The 13,165-nt window shown below is 47.6% G+C and overlaps 1 protein-coding gene across 1 annotated transcript in view; it reads right to left on the reverse strand.

Annotated features, from left to right (window-relative positions):
- Positions 1 to 229: 229 nt before the first annotated feature.
- The window catches only part of Jag1 (jagged canonical Notch ligand 1), a 35,408-nt gene continuing 22,472 nt past the window's right edge, over positions 230 to 13,165 (reverse strand). Inside the window, exons 9-26 of the mRNA XM_052183736.1 lie at positions 11,948 to 12,061; positions 11,223 to 11,336; positions 10,672 to 10,718; positions 10,184 to 10,357; positions 9,582 to 9,732; positions 8,469 to 8,633; positions 7,910 to 8,023; positions 7,315 to 7,428; positions 7,106 to 7,219; positions 6,852 to 6,968; positions 6,335 to 6,362; positions 5,798 to 5,883; positions 4,652 to 4,765; positions 3,945 to 4,054; positions 3,618 to 3,851; positions 3,268 to 3,399; positions 2,976 to 3,126; positions 230 to 2,208 (exon numbers count right to left, since the gene is read on the reverse strand). Of these exons, the coding sequence (XP_052039696.1) occupies positions 1,751 to 2,208; positions 2,976 to 3,126; positions 3,268 to 3,399; positions 3,618 to 3,851; positions 3,945 to 4,054; positions 4,652 to 4,765; positions 5,798 to 5,883; positions 6,335 to 6,362; positions 6,852 to 6,968; positions 7,106 to 7,219; positions 7,315 to 7,428; positions 7,910 to 8,023; positions 8,469 to 8,633; positions 9,582 to 9,732; positions 10,184 to 10,357; positions 10,672 to 10,718; positions 11,223 to 11,336; positions 11,948 to 12,061 (2,537 nt within the window). The 3' untranslated portion in view covers positions 230 to 1,750. The remainder of the gene's footprint in view (positions 2,209 to 2,975; positions 3,127 to 3,267; positions 3,400 to 3,617; positions 3,852 to 3,944; positions 4,055 to 4,651; positions 4,766 to 5,797; positions 5,884 to 6,334; positions 6,363 to 6,851; positions 6,969 to 7,105; positions 7,220 to 7,314; positions 7,429 to 7,909; positions 8,024 to 8,468; positions 8,634 to 9,581; positions 9,733 to 10,183; positions 10,358 to 10,671; positions 10,719 to 11,222; positions 11,337 to 11,947; positions 12,062 to 13,165) is intronic.

Consider the following 13,165-nt stretch of genomic DNA (forward strand, 5'->3'; position numbering starts at 1 on the left):
GATCAGGGCTCCCCCGACAGCTCCCGCCTACACAGCAGCCTCACGGGTTTGAGAACTGAGAAATTTTGCTGTTTGCTTCACCCCCACCCCCTTTCAGATGCTACATCTAGCTGAATGAGCAGCGCCAGCCAAACAAGGAACCAAATAGGTCAGAAAAGCCAGCAAAGATCCCATGAGCTCAGAAGACTCCACACCGTTCCATGTTTTCATACAAAAAATTTAATAAATATTACTTTTCAAAATTTATTGCCAGGAACAACACATCAAAGATGTATTTTATGTTCATATAACACTAATAGGACAATACAAAGTATCTTCCCGGTCTCAATGGTGAACCAAGATTACTCTGTTTTATAAGCCTTTTCTGATCTTGAACTTGGTAATAGCACTTTGATTTCCTCACTTAAGGCAGGCAGTGTACTCTATGGCAAATCTAAACAGTGATCTAACTGGACAGTTTATGGTTCAAGTATTCAACTAGCTTATTAGAATACTCCCTAAATGCAGTAGACAACAACAATGAAATCAAATCTACAAGTGGTTCAGCATTACATACGAATGGTGAAAAGAAATCAGAATTTACAAAATAAGATTGGTACGCTTCCAACTTCACACAATTAATTTGATATTTTTAATGAGATTCAACCAGTCACATTCTGGCTATGTAAGTCATAGCTCAGTGTGTTCCCTTAAACTGCTCTGTAGCAGATCAACTGCCTGTCTCTTTTCAAGTCTAAAGCAGGAGAAAAAAAATGGAAGAGGGGGGGGAAAAAAAAAGAACCTGTTCTAAATTAATTCTCAATCTGCCTCAGTCAGTCCTTAAAATGTGTCTTAAAGTGATGCTATAAAGGAAGTGTTTGAACACCTGACGTCGTACGAAAAAAAAAAATCCATCAGCATTCCCAGGGGAAAAAGCCTATCCCATCCTTTCAATAGAAACTATTTCCAAACACCTTAATTTTGGCTTACAGGCAACATGTAATGAGCAAAGTTCACAAAAAAAAAAAAAAAAAAAAAAAAAGCCATATGCTTACAACACTAGCAAAAACCTTCAGTTCTAAACACATACATATAAATAAAAAGGAATGATGTTTTAAGGCTCTTGATTATTAAGTTAATAAATCAAATATACACAGTGATTAATAAAAAAGAATTATTTACATAACTATACAAAAATTCTACTTTGACACATTTTTCCTCTTTAAATTCTTCATTTTACCAGCAACGGCTGACATCAAATCCCCCCTCCCCCAACAACAAAAATACAATAAAAAAAATAAATAATAAAGTCATTTGTGATAGCTGCTGTGGTTCTGAGCTGCAAAGGCACTTTCAAATACAGACCTACTCGAACGTCATCATAAAACCAATATACAAAAACAACTCAAGAGTCAATAAATATAAATAGAACTATGATCCTAAGGCTGCCATCACCATTAGGACCGCTGGCAGATGTGGGAGCTCCAGGCTCAGGCTCGGCAGCTCCTGGGAGCCCGAAGCGTCGGCTGGGCTGCAGGGGAATGGACACCCGGGCACATTCTCTAGTTTTTGCATAGCGGTGAGCGCTGCACTCGATTTCCCAGCCAACCACAGAAACTACCAGTGCCAGTGGAAGCCAGCTTGTCGAAACTTAAATTAACACAGGATTCTAAGTCAACAACAGCCTCAGACTGGAATACGACAACAGTTTAAACAAACTACAAGCCCCGGGGTGCCCTCAAACTCTACCTAGGCGGCAGCCCACTGTCTGCTATACGATGTACTCCATCCGGTTCAAGCTCTGGGCACTTTCCAAGTCTCTGTTGTCCTGTTTGTTTGTCCAGTTCGGGTGTTTTGTCGGCGTGCCGCTGGGGGCCTTCTCCTCTCTGTCTACCAGCGTGTACACTGGCTGCTTGGCAAACCGGACTTTCTGCTGGTGTTTATCCATGTCATCCTCCTCCACTTCCGAGTTGTGTGTCCTGATTTTTGACATTTTGGAGTTTTTGTTCTCATAATCCTTAATGGGGACCGTGTTGGCTCCGTGTTTCTCGATGGGGTTTTTGATTTGGTTCAGCTGTTCCCGCACGTTGTTGGTGGTGTTGTCCTCGGGGGCAGAGTGAGTGTGGCTGCTGGGCTTTCGCCGCTTCCGTACACACCAGTAGAAGGCTGTCACCAAGCAACAGACCCAAGCCACTGTTAAGACAGAGCTCAGCAGAGGAACCAGGAAATCTGTAAGACAGGCAAAGGACCAGTTAACTCAAAAAGAGCTATCACCATGGCAACAGAAGAATATCAACAGTGGCCTTCCTGCATTTGGTCGCTAAGAAGGGGCACTGTGGGGACAAGCCCCTCTTCCAAACTTCGCAGATAGGTTAACCACTGCCAGAAGCTGGCTTTTAGGACACTTGTGTCCAGAGACAGCAGGTGGATAGAATAGTACTTCTACGGTTTCTCCCAATTCCATGTGACAGGTTATTTCCTGTTCCAGAGGGCCTGGCTACTTTGGTGGTTCCAGATTAGGGCTGATTTCAGAATCAAGAGAAACTCAGTGCAAACACAGACAACTCCAATTCCCCCAAAATAGAAGCCCCAATTTCTGCTCAGCCTAAACAGTGAGGCCCCAGATCATCACAGGGTCAATATGAATACCGTAACACCTAGTGAATGTTGGTCAATGTTTGGGAACCCGGCTCTGTAAGCATCGGCAGCTCAGGGCAGGTACTGCTGTGCTCCAAGTCTTTGCAGTGGATCTAAATCACGCTTCTTTTGCATGGGAGCTTTCCAGGAACATGCATACAGCATGCTAGTGTGATCGGTCAGGTGCACCTCTCTGCCTTCCTCAGCCAATACCAATATTGGTTTTGTGACCTTGGGCCAGGAGGCTGGAAGTGAGGGATGACTGGCAGATCACTCCATGCATGATGACGTCCTTGGATGAGACAGTAAAATCATTTTCACAGTCACCAGGTAAGGGTATATTCCAAATGCACACCGACCTGTTCTGTTTTTCAGAGGACGCCTCTGAACTCTGACTTCTGCAACGGCAGCAATAAGTGAGCTGTTTCCATCCCGTTTGCTAACGAGATCTATTATTTTATCAGTAATTTCCTTGACAGGGTTTCCATCATCCCGGATGTCTTCTGCAGACTAAAAGAAAGCAAACTGACAGTGTTTATCACTCAAACTTAACAAGGATAGTTAATGCTTTCATTGCAATTGCTGTTTCATACTTTCTAACTTAAATCCCCTGTAATCAAATAATTAGGAGTGCAAAGATCTTAGACTCACAATGGCCACGTGTATTTCATTGTTCGCTGACAGGGAAGGCTCACAGGCTATGTAGATTGAATATTCAGCAGAAACATTCTTCAGAATATTCAAATTCCTCAATTCGCTGCAAATGTGCTCAGTGGTAAGACCCTACAATGTGATTTTTTTAAAAAGATTAACACATTATGTCAAACAGTAGAAGAAATAAAAGGCTCACAGTCTCATCAACTGGCTAGACAGAAGGCTCAGTTTGTTCTAAGAGACAGATTTGGGCTAAGGGGAGGAGATGACCTCCTTATACTACTGAACTGCCGTACTACTGTGAACCAAGCAGGCATACTGTCACCCCCATTAAAGAAGTTACGCACCGGAGACATCATCTCTTTGTTAAAGGTGAAAGTGATGTTTGCACAATTATCTTGGTAATAGGAGTCAGATGTGCACTTGGTCTTCACTGGCTGGAGGCTGGAGGACCGACACTCGCCAACTCCAGTGCAGGGGCGCACGAAGCACTGATCATCCAGGACCGGAATGCAGCTCTGCCCACTGGGGCACTCACTGTGCCCTTTGTGGAGCCAGCATGGTCTCGGGCCACACCAGACCTGGAGAGGAGAAAACAGGAGCCCATGGCTTAGCGGGAGTGTCCACCCCGATGAACACTCGGGAACTCCCGCAGCTTCCTTCCATCGCCCTACCTTGGAGCAGGCCACCCGTCCGTTCAGGCACTGGCAGGTGTTACAGTCCTCATCCCACTTGGCCCCATCAAGGATCACTCTCCCCAGAGTGACGCAAGATCGCCCTGAAACTGAGAGGCGGAGACACGCCTAAGTAGGAGTTTCTTTTCCCACAGACGGGATCACATCGCCCGTTCCGAATGTCTACCCCCTCCCTGTTAAGAAATTGGTTACACCCGTGTCCTCTTCCTCTGCCACGTGATGACAGCTCCTCCCACAATGTCAGGCACATGCACTGGCCATCCCCTCTGACTGCTCATCTGGTCACTTGACTAAAGCAGTTTCAGGAGATGTGACCCGATAGACCCTTTAACGGAGCTTTCACAGTTGAGCTGGCCTCCGGTGTGCCTGCCATCTATCACGAAAAGAAGAGCACGCCTCGGAGAGAGCGGGGCACCTGTCAGCTGGAACTGGGCCTGGAATCAGCATTCTGCCCAGCTATCATGCTACAGGCCACAAAAATGGATACTGCAAGCTACTGAGTGAGGCACATTGCTACACAGCAACTTCTTGGTCCTAATGGCAGCAGAAATGGGCAGCTACCACCCTGCTTGGTCCCCTTCCTCCCTGAGCATGGCGCACCCCCCACCCACTGTGAGCTGTGGTAACTGTGATGCCCACTCAACTCAGAAGACACAGGGAAGGCAGCCAGACCCTGGCACACCTACCTTCCTGGCACTTGGTACCACTATGTCCTGGAGGGCAGATACACTGGTAGCCATTAATCTCATCCACACAGGTGGCCCCAAAGGCGCAAGGGGAAGACTGGCATTCATTGATGTCTAAAAGAAATGAGGTCCAATTCGGGCTTTAGTGGGAAGTTTTTTCACAGACCCTGCCAAAGCATCCAAGTCCTGATACAAACTTGGTGAATTTTCATGTACACAACAAACAAATCACTGATCGCCCAAAAAGCAGGCCCCTGACGCACAAAGACCACAACTTTTCACTTTTCCTTGGCTTCTTTCTCCTCTGACAGTAAGTACACTTTACACCAAAGCCGACCATCGTTCCCTGAAAATGGGCCAGGGCAAACATTTTAACTTCCTAGATCATAAAGTTGGTCATACCCACTGTTGTCTGGTGGCACTCGGTGAGCACCTGGGCCAGAAATAGACAGGACCAAGTAAGTACAGCCAAGCACCAGGGAACTTCATTTACAAAAACAGGAGGAACAGAGGTGGCCCCTCCTTTGCCAAACCCTGACTTAGAAGGTGAAACAGACATAACTTATCTTAACGCCTAGTGCTGGAGTCCCACCCATCTCAGACTGGGGGACTTCAAATACCAATAACATTTTAAAGAATTTGAGGGGTTAAAAAAAAAAAAACAAAAAAACCCGAAATAGAGAATTCTGTACTGTTTTGTGTGGGAAAGAGATGTTTTAAAAAGTAGGTAAAACCAAACAAAAACAAAAAACAAAAAAACCCTCACTTCTTGATCCTAATGTTTCTCTGGGGCCTGGTCAGACCCACTACAGAACAGTCTATGGAAGCCAAAGACACAGCATGGACAACAGCTTGGCCATAGTTTCATGCTAATCACGAGGGAAGCATACCCTTTTCCCCCCTCAGGGCTCTCTCATAGCTTAATTGTCAAATTCTATGGCTGGCACTCTCCCTGAGAACAAAGAAGGCTGTGCCACACAGAGAATGAGGAGGCCAGACCACAGCCAGGGGCACTTAAATCCAAGCTGGAGATTACTTGAGTTGTCAGGGCTATTTGGAATCATGGTCTTCATTGTTTTTAAAGGGGAAAGATTTGAATGCTGAGGAGGACTCGGACAAGGGGAGATCAGACATAGTGATACTTACTTATCCTGCAGTCCGGCCCTGCAAAACCCGGGGCACATTCACACCGATACCAGTTGTCTCCATCCACACAGGTCCCGCTGTTGTAACTAAGAAACCAGAGGTGACCTCAGTTACCAACATCCAAGTCCACAACGTACCCAGCACATAAAGCCACGCCTGCCACAAACACAGGCTTTCACCCCAGGCCATATCTACTGCTGACCAAAGAGCTCAAAAATACTGATGCCTGGGTTCTGTCCCCTGAGAATCTAATTTCCTAGGTCTCAGTCGCAGCCCAGGCACTGGGACTTTTAAAAGCTCCCCGGGTGATTCTCGTGTGCAGCCCGAGGTTGAGAATCACTGCGCTAAATGAAGACACAACCTGGATAATTAAAGTGTGGTCCACAGAGCAGCAGGGCAGGGTCGCCTGGGAGCTTGTTAGAAACACACAGCCCCATCACAGACCTCCTGAATCAGAACCTACATTTTCAACATCATCCCGGGAGATTCCCATGCATCTTACAGCCAAGTACCAGCTTAAAAGGTTGCCACACTTACCAAGGATGAGGACTGCAGTCGTTGGTGTCTGCAAAGAAAAGACAACAGCTTTGGGTGGGTGGGTGGGTGGGTGGGTGGGGGTCTCCATCAAAGCACCATTTACTTATTTCCATAACATCCAAATGTTAAAAGTCACACTTAATACTAGTCAAATAGCCTGAAAATCTAGTCTAAATTGGAAGCAGGCCTGGACCATACTTAGTTTCATTTGCCGTGGGACACATGTATACAGGAAGAGGCCCTTGCAGGGAACAGGGAGTAGGAAGGGCTGAGAATGGAAGGAGGCAGGCTGCTGGTCAGACCCGGGGCTGGGAACACAGACACCATCTGTCTCCACTTATCTCCCAGGGAACTTTCTCATGCCCAGGTCAGGGCTGTATCCCATCAAGTCATTAGTAAGGACCCAGGTGATACAAAAGCAGACATCAAACAGTCGTGCTTCTGGTTTCCATGTCCAGTCCCCGTGGGTATTTTGGGCAGGCTACAACCCAGGAAGAATTCAGGGGAGGCCACTCACTTTGAGTACAAATAGGCCCCTCCCAGCCTTCTTTGCAGACACAGGTGAAGGAGTCTCCATTGACCACGCAGGTGCCTCCATTATGACAGGGGTTCGGCAGGCAGCTACTGTTCCTAGCTATAAAACAAAAACAGGTTAAGACCACCCACTTCCAGAGGATCCAACGTGGTCTGAAGGAGCAGAACCAAACCAAATGAAATGATCATTTCCTTGATCATTTCCACAGTAAATCCCACCTAGGGGCAGAAGGTTACCTATATTACAGGTTGTTCCTTCCCAGCCACCAGGACACATGCACTTAAACGTATCCACTTCATCATAGCAGGTACCACCATTATTACACGTGGCTTCGTCACACTGGCTGTCACCTGAGAAAAGAAGCCCTTAGAATGAGCCTCTCTGCTGTGAGGTCCCCTCCCTCCGAAGACAGATAGACAGGAGAGACCCCGGCAGCGACACTTACGGGAATGACAAGTCTTTCCTTTCCACCCATTTTTGCAGTCACAGTAAAAGTCATTGACCAGGTCTCGACATGTGCCCCCATAGTGACAAGGGTTCTGGCTACAGTCATTTATGTCTAGAACCAATGAGACACAAGGCTGAAGAAGTCCATTCATGATAAGGGGCAGAGCTCCTCTATGATCAGATCCAACCCTGGCTTTTCTATGCTATCTTCCAAGAACAAGTGAGACGTCCTAGGACTTCAATTTCATCACCCTTTTAGAGAAGTTTTCGGCTAGGACACAATCCTCTGGAATGCCCATGGCAATTAAAATCAAGATGGACAGAAATGTCAATAAGTCGGAATAAATGCCTGGAAGGAACCTAACTAGGAGTCTAATTCTGCCATTCCCCAGTGGTGGCTTCTCCTCACTACGGCCCAGCAGCCTTAATAAATGCCAAGGAGATACAGGAGGCCATTATAGCCACCATGATAGAAATCTCTGGGGGGGGGGGGGGGGGCGGGGAGGCTTCCCCCAAGGGAAAGTGCTATCCCTGCTCTACCCCCAAGCCCTCACCCTGGAGCCATCTGTCCCCTAAAGCAACAGCAGACTCACTGTTCTCACAGTGTGCTCCCTCCCAGCCGTCACTACAGATGCACTTGTAGGAGTTAACGCCGTCGATGCAGGTGCCACCGTTTTTACAGGGGTTGCTCTCGCAGTCGTTGATATCTGTGAAAGGAGGCACAGGGCGAACTGAGGAGCCTCGAAGGGCCAGCCAGGCAGTCGCCAAAGCACTGCCTGGTGACTGTCACAGCTGCCGCCTCAGCCAACGCACCTGGAAACATCACTACCCTCTCGATGCCGAGGCTTCTAGACGGTACCTCCCCCACTTTAAGACCCTCACAACACTGGCTCATTTGGTAGGCCTGGGGGCTGGGGGGGAAGCGTCTATAGAAAAGAGGGACTACTCAAATAAAGTGAGATTCCACAACATTCCAAAATCTATCTTGGGAAGCTCAAGAGACTGTTAGTGGTCTTATCCATTTGGGACCGAAAGAAGCGGTTACTGGTTGTCCTCTACCTTATTTTCTTACTAAAGCAATTCAAATACAAGGCTCCCCAAGCTCGGTACCTGCCCCCCGGGCTCCCTGTTCCAAGCGGAGTGGAGTCTTACTTTCATGGCAGTAGGTGCCGGTGAAGCCTTTGTTACAGTCACAGGTGAATTTGCCTCCCGATTGGCTCTTGCACTTCCCATGGGGACCACAGACGTTAGAAGAGATATACCGCACCCCTTCAGGCGTGTCGTTGGAGGCCATGGCCACAGTGCAGCTGTCAATCACTGAACACAGGCTTGGGGTCAGACACCCACAGACACACACCCACAGACAGCATTTTCTAAGCAGAGGACGCCATAGCCCATGCCTGCCTGACTGGGTAGGACCATCCCTTGGGCTAATGACTTAAAGCATCAAGAGGGACTCAGGGACTAAAACCCAGCAATGCTCCTGTGACAGGTAAAACGTAAGACTGACTCCCAAGTAGACACAAAGTTTTTTAAAGTTTCTTTTAATCACACCTTAATATCTATCTGGTTTGTTAAATGCTTGTCAAAGACGATCACCTCTACACGCCCCGCTACCCTACCGCAAGTTTCCCCCACCCACCTGGACAGGGTTTCTCTGTGTAGCCCTGGCTGTCCTGGAACTCATTTTACAGACCAGGACTGCATCCAACTTGGAGATCTGCCTGCTTCTGCCTCCTGAGTGCTGGGACTAAAGGAGTGCACCACCACGCCCAGTCCTCCTCCATCTTAACCAAAGCTCAAGGACATACCGATCTATACAAGTTTTCAAGTTATGCTTCCCAGTACAGCAGCCATAGGGCCCGCGTGTACTTATTTTTAAGTGAACTACACCAAAGAAGTGTCTCGGGCACCAACCCCCAGCCATAGCTACAGTAACTGATAAAACCCCAAACTTCCCCACGGCTTCCCCTGCTGCTGGCGCTCTTCGGAGCAATTCTTCCCTTTTGTCACAAACTCCTCGGCCACCTCTGAACTGGGGTGATAAATGGATTTCACACTCTCTGCCTTGGTAACTGGTACTCTGTAGCTCTCCCAGCTGGCAGCCGGACAGATTACCTCCACATGGTTTTGCTTCCCTAAGTGATCAGATTAAGTATTTTCCATCTGAAAGCCTTCCCCACACATTTACCACTTATAAGATCTCTAAGGAAAGGTGGCAGGAACCAGTCTGTGGACAGACAGGCCCCGGGTGAGGGGGGATACCTTCGCAGGGGGTGGTGCGGCAGTGGTCTTTCAGGTGTGAGCAGTTCTTGCCCTCATAGTCCTCGGGGCACTTGCAGAAATAGTCACTGGCACGATTGTAGCACTGGGCACCATTCTGGCAAGGGTTGGGCTCGCAGTAATCAATGTCCAGCTGCCAGATGGCGAAAAGCACGAAGGAGCGGATCAAAAGAAAACAAAGGTGTCGCCATCACTTCTCTGCGCAGTAAACACTTGGTTGTGCCAACTGCTTCTACAAGGAGTTTCCCTCCCCCCACCCATACAGAGCACACCCATGTAACCCTTAGGATCTGTCACCTCCTGGGAAAACATTAAAGCCCAAGGCACAGTGACATAGCACAGAAAACCTGGCTAGGGGATGACACTTAGCCAAGCAAACAGGCCACAGTAATCAATAAGAAATCATTCAACACTGCCTTCTACAGCGTTTGTCTAGCAGAAACCCTCCAGTCAGTAGGGTGCTAGCTGATGTCAGAGATCTAAACAACTAGAGTGGGGGAGGGTGACAGAATGGGGAGAGGGTGATGGACAAGGGTTCCACGTTAAAGCTTGGTGATCTGAAGTTTTTGCCTCCCTCTGCTCACCTGACAGAGGTTTCCAGAGAAACCAGTGGGACACAAACACTGGAATCTGTTGATTTCATTCTGACAGTGACCCCCATTCAAGCAGGGGTTGCTAGCACACTCATCGATGTCTCTCTCACAGTGATCACCTGCATAGCCAGGTGGACAGATACAGCGATAACCATTAACCAAGTCCTGCAGGAGGAGAAGGGGGGGAGAGACACATGCATATTTTCCTATGTATACACGAACCCAGAACGTCAGGGACTTCACTTCACTGATGTGGTTCAGCTGATTCGCTTGGCTAAGCTTGGGCCAGGACTAGCGGTTCCGAATGCATGCCTGCTTGCCTGCCTTTTAAGAGGCTCTTGGGAAGCTAGGGTGGGTGAAGGACTTAGCTTCTCAACAGCATTTTAAATCCCACAGGCCCAAGGCTCTCCCATGTCACATAAATCTTAAAAGATTGTTGTCATGTGTCAAGGTTTCCCTTTAAGCAATGATTTACATACCCGACAGGAGGCGTCATTCTGACACTGGCCAAGGCAGTCATTGATATCTAAAAAAATAAACAAGTCGTTGTCACATTAAAGAGGCACGTGACATCGAATTTGGGTTCACCCAAAAAATACAGGGCTGATAAAAGTTTCAATCAGATTTCCCAGAGCTTCCGGTGAGATAAGGCTTTTACGCTGGGTGGGGACCCGGGGACCCTCCCTAATCCTCCCAGACAAGGGAGCGAAACTTCACCACATTGTTTCAATCACCTTATCAGAATATGCCCAATTTTAGCAGCTAACAAGGCTGATAAAGTGTTTGTTTTCCTTGCTGGGCTGGCCTGGCCCCTCCCTCTCCAAAAACATTCCCTTCCCGCTAATAATATAAGTTTTTCCTTCTATTCAGCCAGAGAGTGCTTCAGCAACTTATATCAAAGCTGTGGGTTCCACGCTTACCACAAAGTAAGGGGAACAAGAGTCCCAGAACCGAAGCAGGGGCGGGGGGGAGAATGAATCAAAAAACCATGTCACCCAAGTTGCATGAAAATCAAAACAAAGTCACTCACTTATGTCACAGTTCTGACCCATCCAGCCAGGAAGGCAGTCACAGTAGTAGCTGGCAATCAGATTCTTACAGGATCTGGCATTGACACAGGGTTTGGACTCACACTCATTTGCATCTGAAAGCAGCAAGCATGAACAGTGACAAATGGGAGGGCTGCCCCAACCCCACTGCTGCCCCCCCCCCCCGCCCCACCCAATGAAAACACCATAGAGCTGGTCTGAAATATGAGACATTTTAACAAGCTAGCTAAATAAGAAATAGGAGGTGTCTTCTCTTTGGGCCAGCAGAGCCCTCTTCCCCAGTCTTTATCCAACAAGGGTTGCTAATTGATAACTTTCTTTGGGGCTGCTGGCTAACAAACAGGAAGTCGCCAGGCACTTGTGTGCAAAGCCTAGTACAATCCAGTTGCTGGGATTTAAATGTGGCAAAAAAGAATGCAGACAACTCGCTCCTCACGAGGTCATCCCTGTTTGGAACCCAGCTGAACACTCCTCAGACAATTGCCATGGTTCAAGGAATCCCAGGGCTTTCCCACAGGACCTAAAAACCCTAGGCCATTTGCATGCAAGGTATTTCTCCCAGGCTCGTTAGGCCCTGGTAATAAATTACTTTGTATGATGGAATACAGACACACACATTGCTGGCCCCCGTGCTCATCTTCTCCTCACAGCTCTGATGAGCACAGCCAGCCTTGGCTGAAAATTACAGTCACGCGAGTTTCCTTACCTAACTGACAAGTCTTGCCAGTCCACTGGGGCGGGCACACACACTTGAATCCATTCACTAGATCCTGGCAGGTGCCCCCATGGGAACAGTTATTTGGAGAACAGTCATCGATGTCTGTCCAATGAAAACAAGAGAGGGGCAGCAATTTAATTTCATTTGATCCACTTGACAATTAGATAATGCAACAGCACCCTCTACAAGAAGAATCTTCACCTAGGAATCGACCGGACACCTGCTACAAATCTAAGAAAAGCCACAAGGAAGGAAGATGATGAAAGGACCCAAGCCTTTATTTTAGCTTTAAATCCCTCACTGCCCTAGTTCAGTTAATCCGCCCCTTAAGCATCAAGGGAAAGAAAGATAGCCAGGGACACACAGGGCATCAACTCAGTGGTGACAAGGGACATTCTTATCTGCTTAACCTTTACTTTTAAAAGAACTCTTTCCTTCATGGTTCAGAGATTGCATGCAAAGAGAAGGCGTGGAAAAGTAATTTTTTTTAACACATGGAAAAATCTTCTGCCTGTGATTTCCTTATAAGATTTTCCCAAAAATCGCATATACAGAGGCTGCCTGAGCCCCTTAGCCCCTTCCAGAGACCTCATTCATTTATAATGTGTGCTACAATTATGTCTCCACAAATTTGCTCACCGAGACTGTAGGACGACCTTCCCAAACCAGAGCTGCTTCTGCCCTGGTTAAGGAAGGCGGGGAAGGTGGAAAGGCCCGCTGAGTTCCATTAATCACAAAAGCGCAGAGGCACCTATGACCTCTAGAACACAGCCTTAACCACGACACACACTGTTCCTAAGGTGTCAAAGATAATGGTTTTCTAGGCTTGGCTAAGCCTCAAAATTTCAGGAACTCGCTGAAGACCTCAGACTGCCTAATTCTGGAGCATCTCACATTAGACCAGGGTTCTTCACTGAAAAGTACCCCCAATTAAATGGCCAAGCCTCAAAGCTAAGTCACAACTCAGGACAACATTCAGTAGTTGATCTAAATCCCTCTTTGTAGGAGACAACTCCAAAACACACATGCAAGGGAATCAGATTCTATCTACCACAGCCTCCTTAGTGGGTAGGGAGGACATTCTAGGAATCATACAAGTGCTACTAGACCACCCACCAAACTGTCGAATGTACCCACCCCTCTCTGCAACCAAGATAGATATTTTGGAACAGCCCAGGTCCCAAGTCTCTCCCACCAACCCTCTCA

Source organism: Apodemus sylvaticus, chromosome 5, assembly GCF_947179515.1.
Source record: "Apodemus sylvaticus chromosome 5, mApoSyl1.1, whole genome shotgun sequence".
NCBI lineage: Eukaryota > Metazoa > Chordata > Mammalia > Rodentia > Muridae > Apodemus > Apodemus sylvaticus.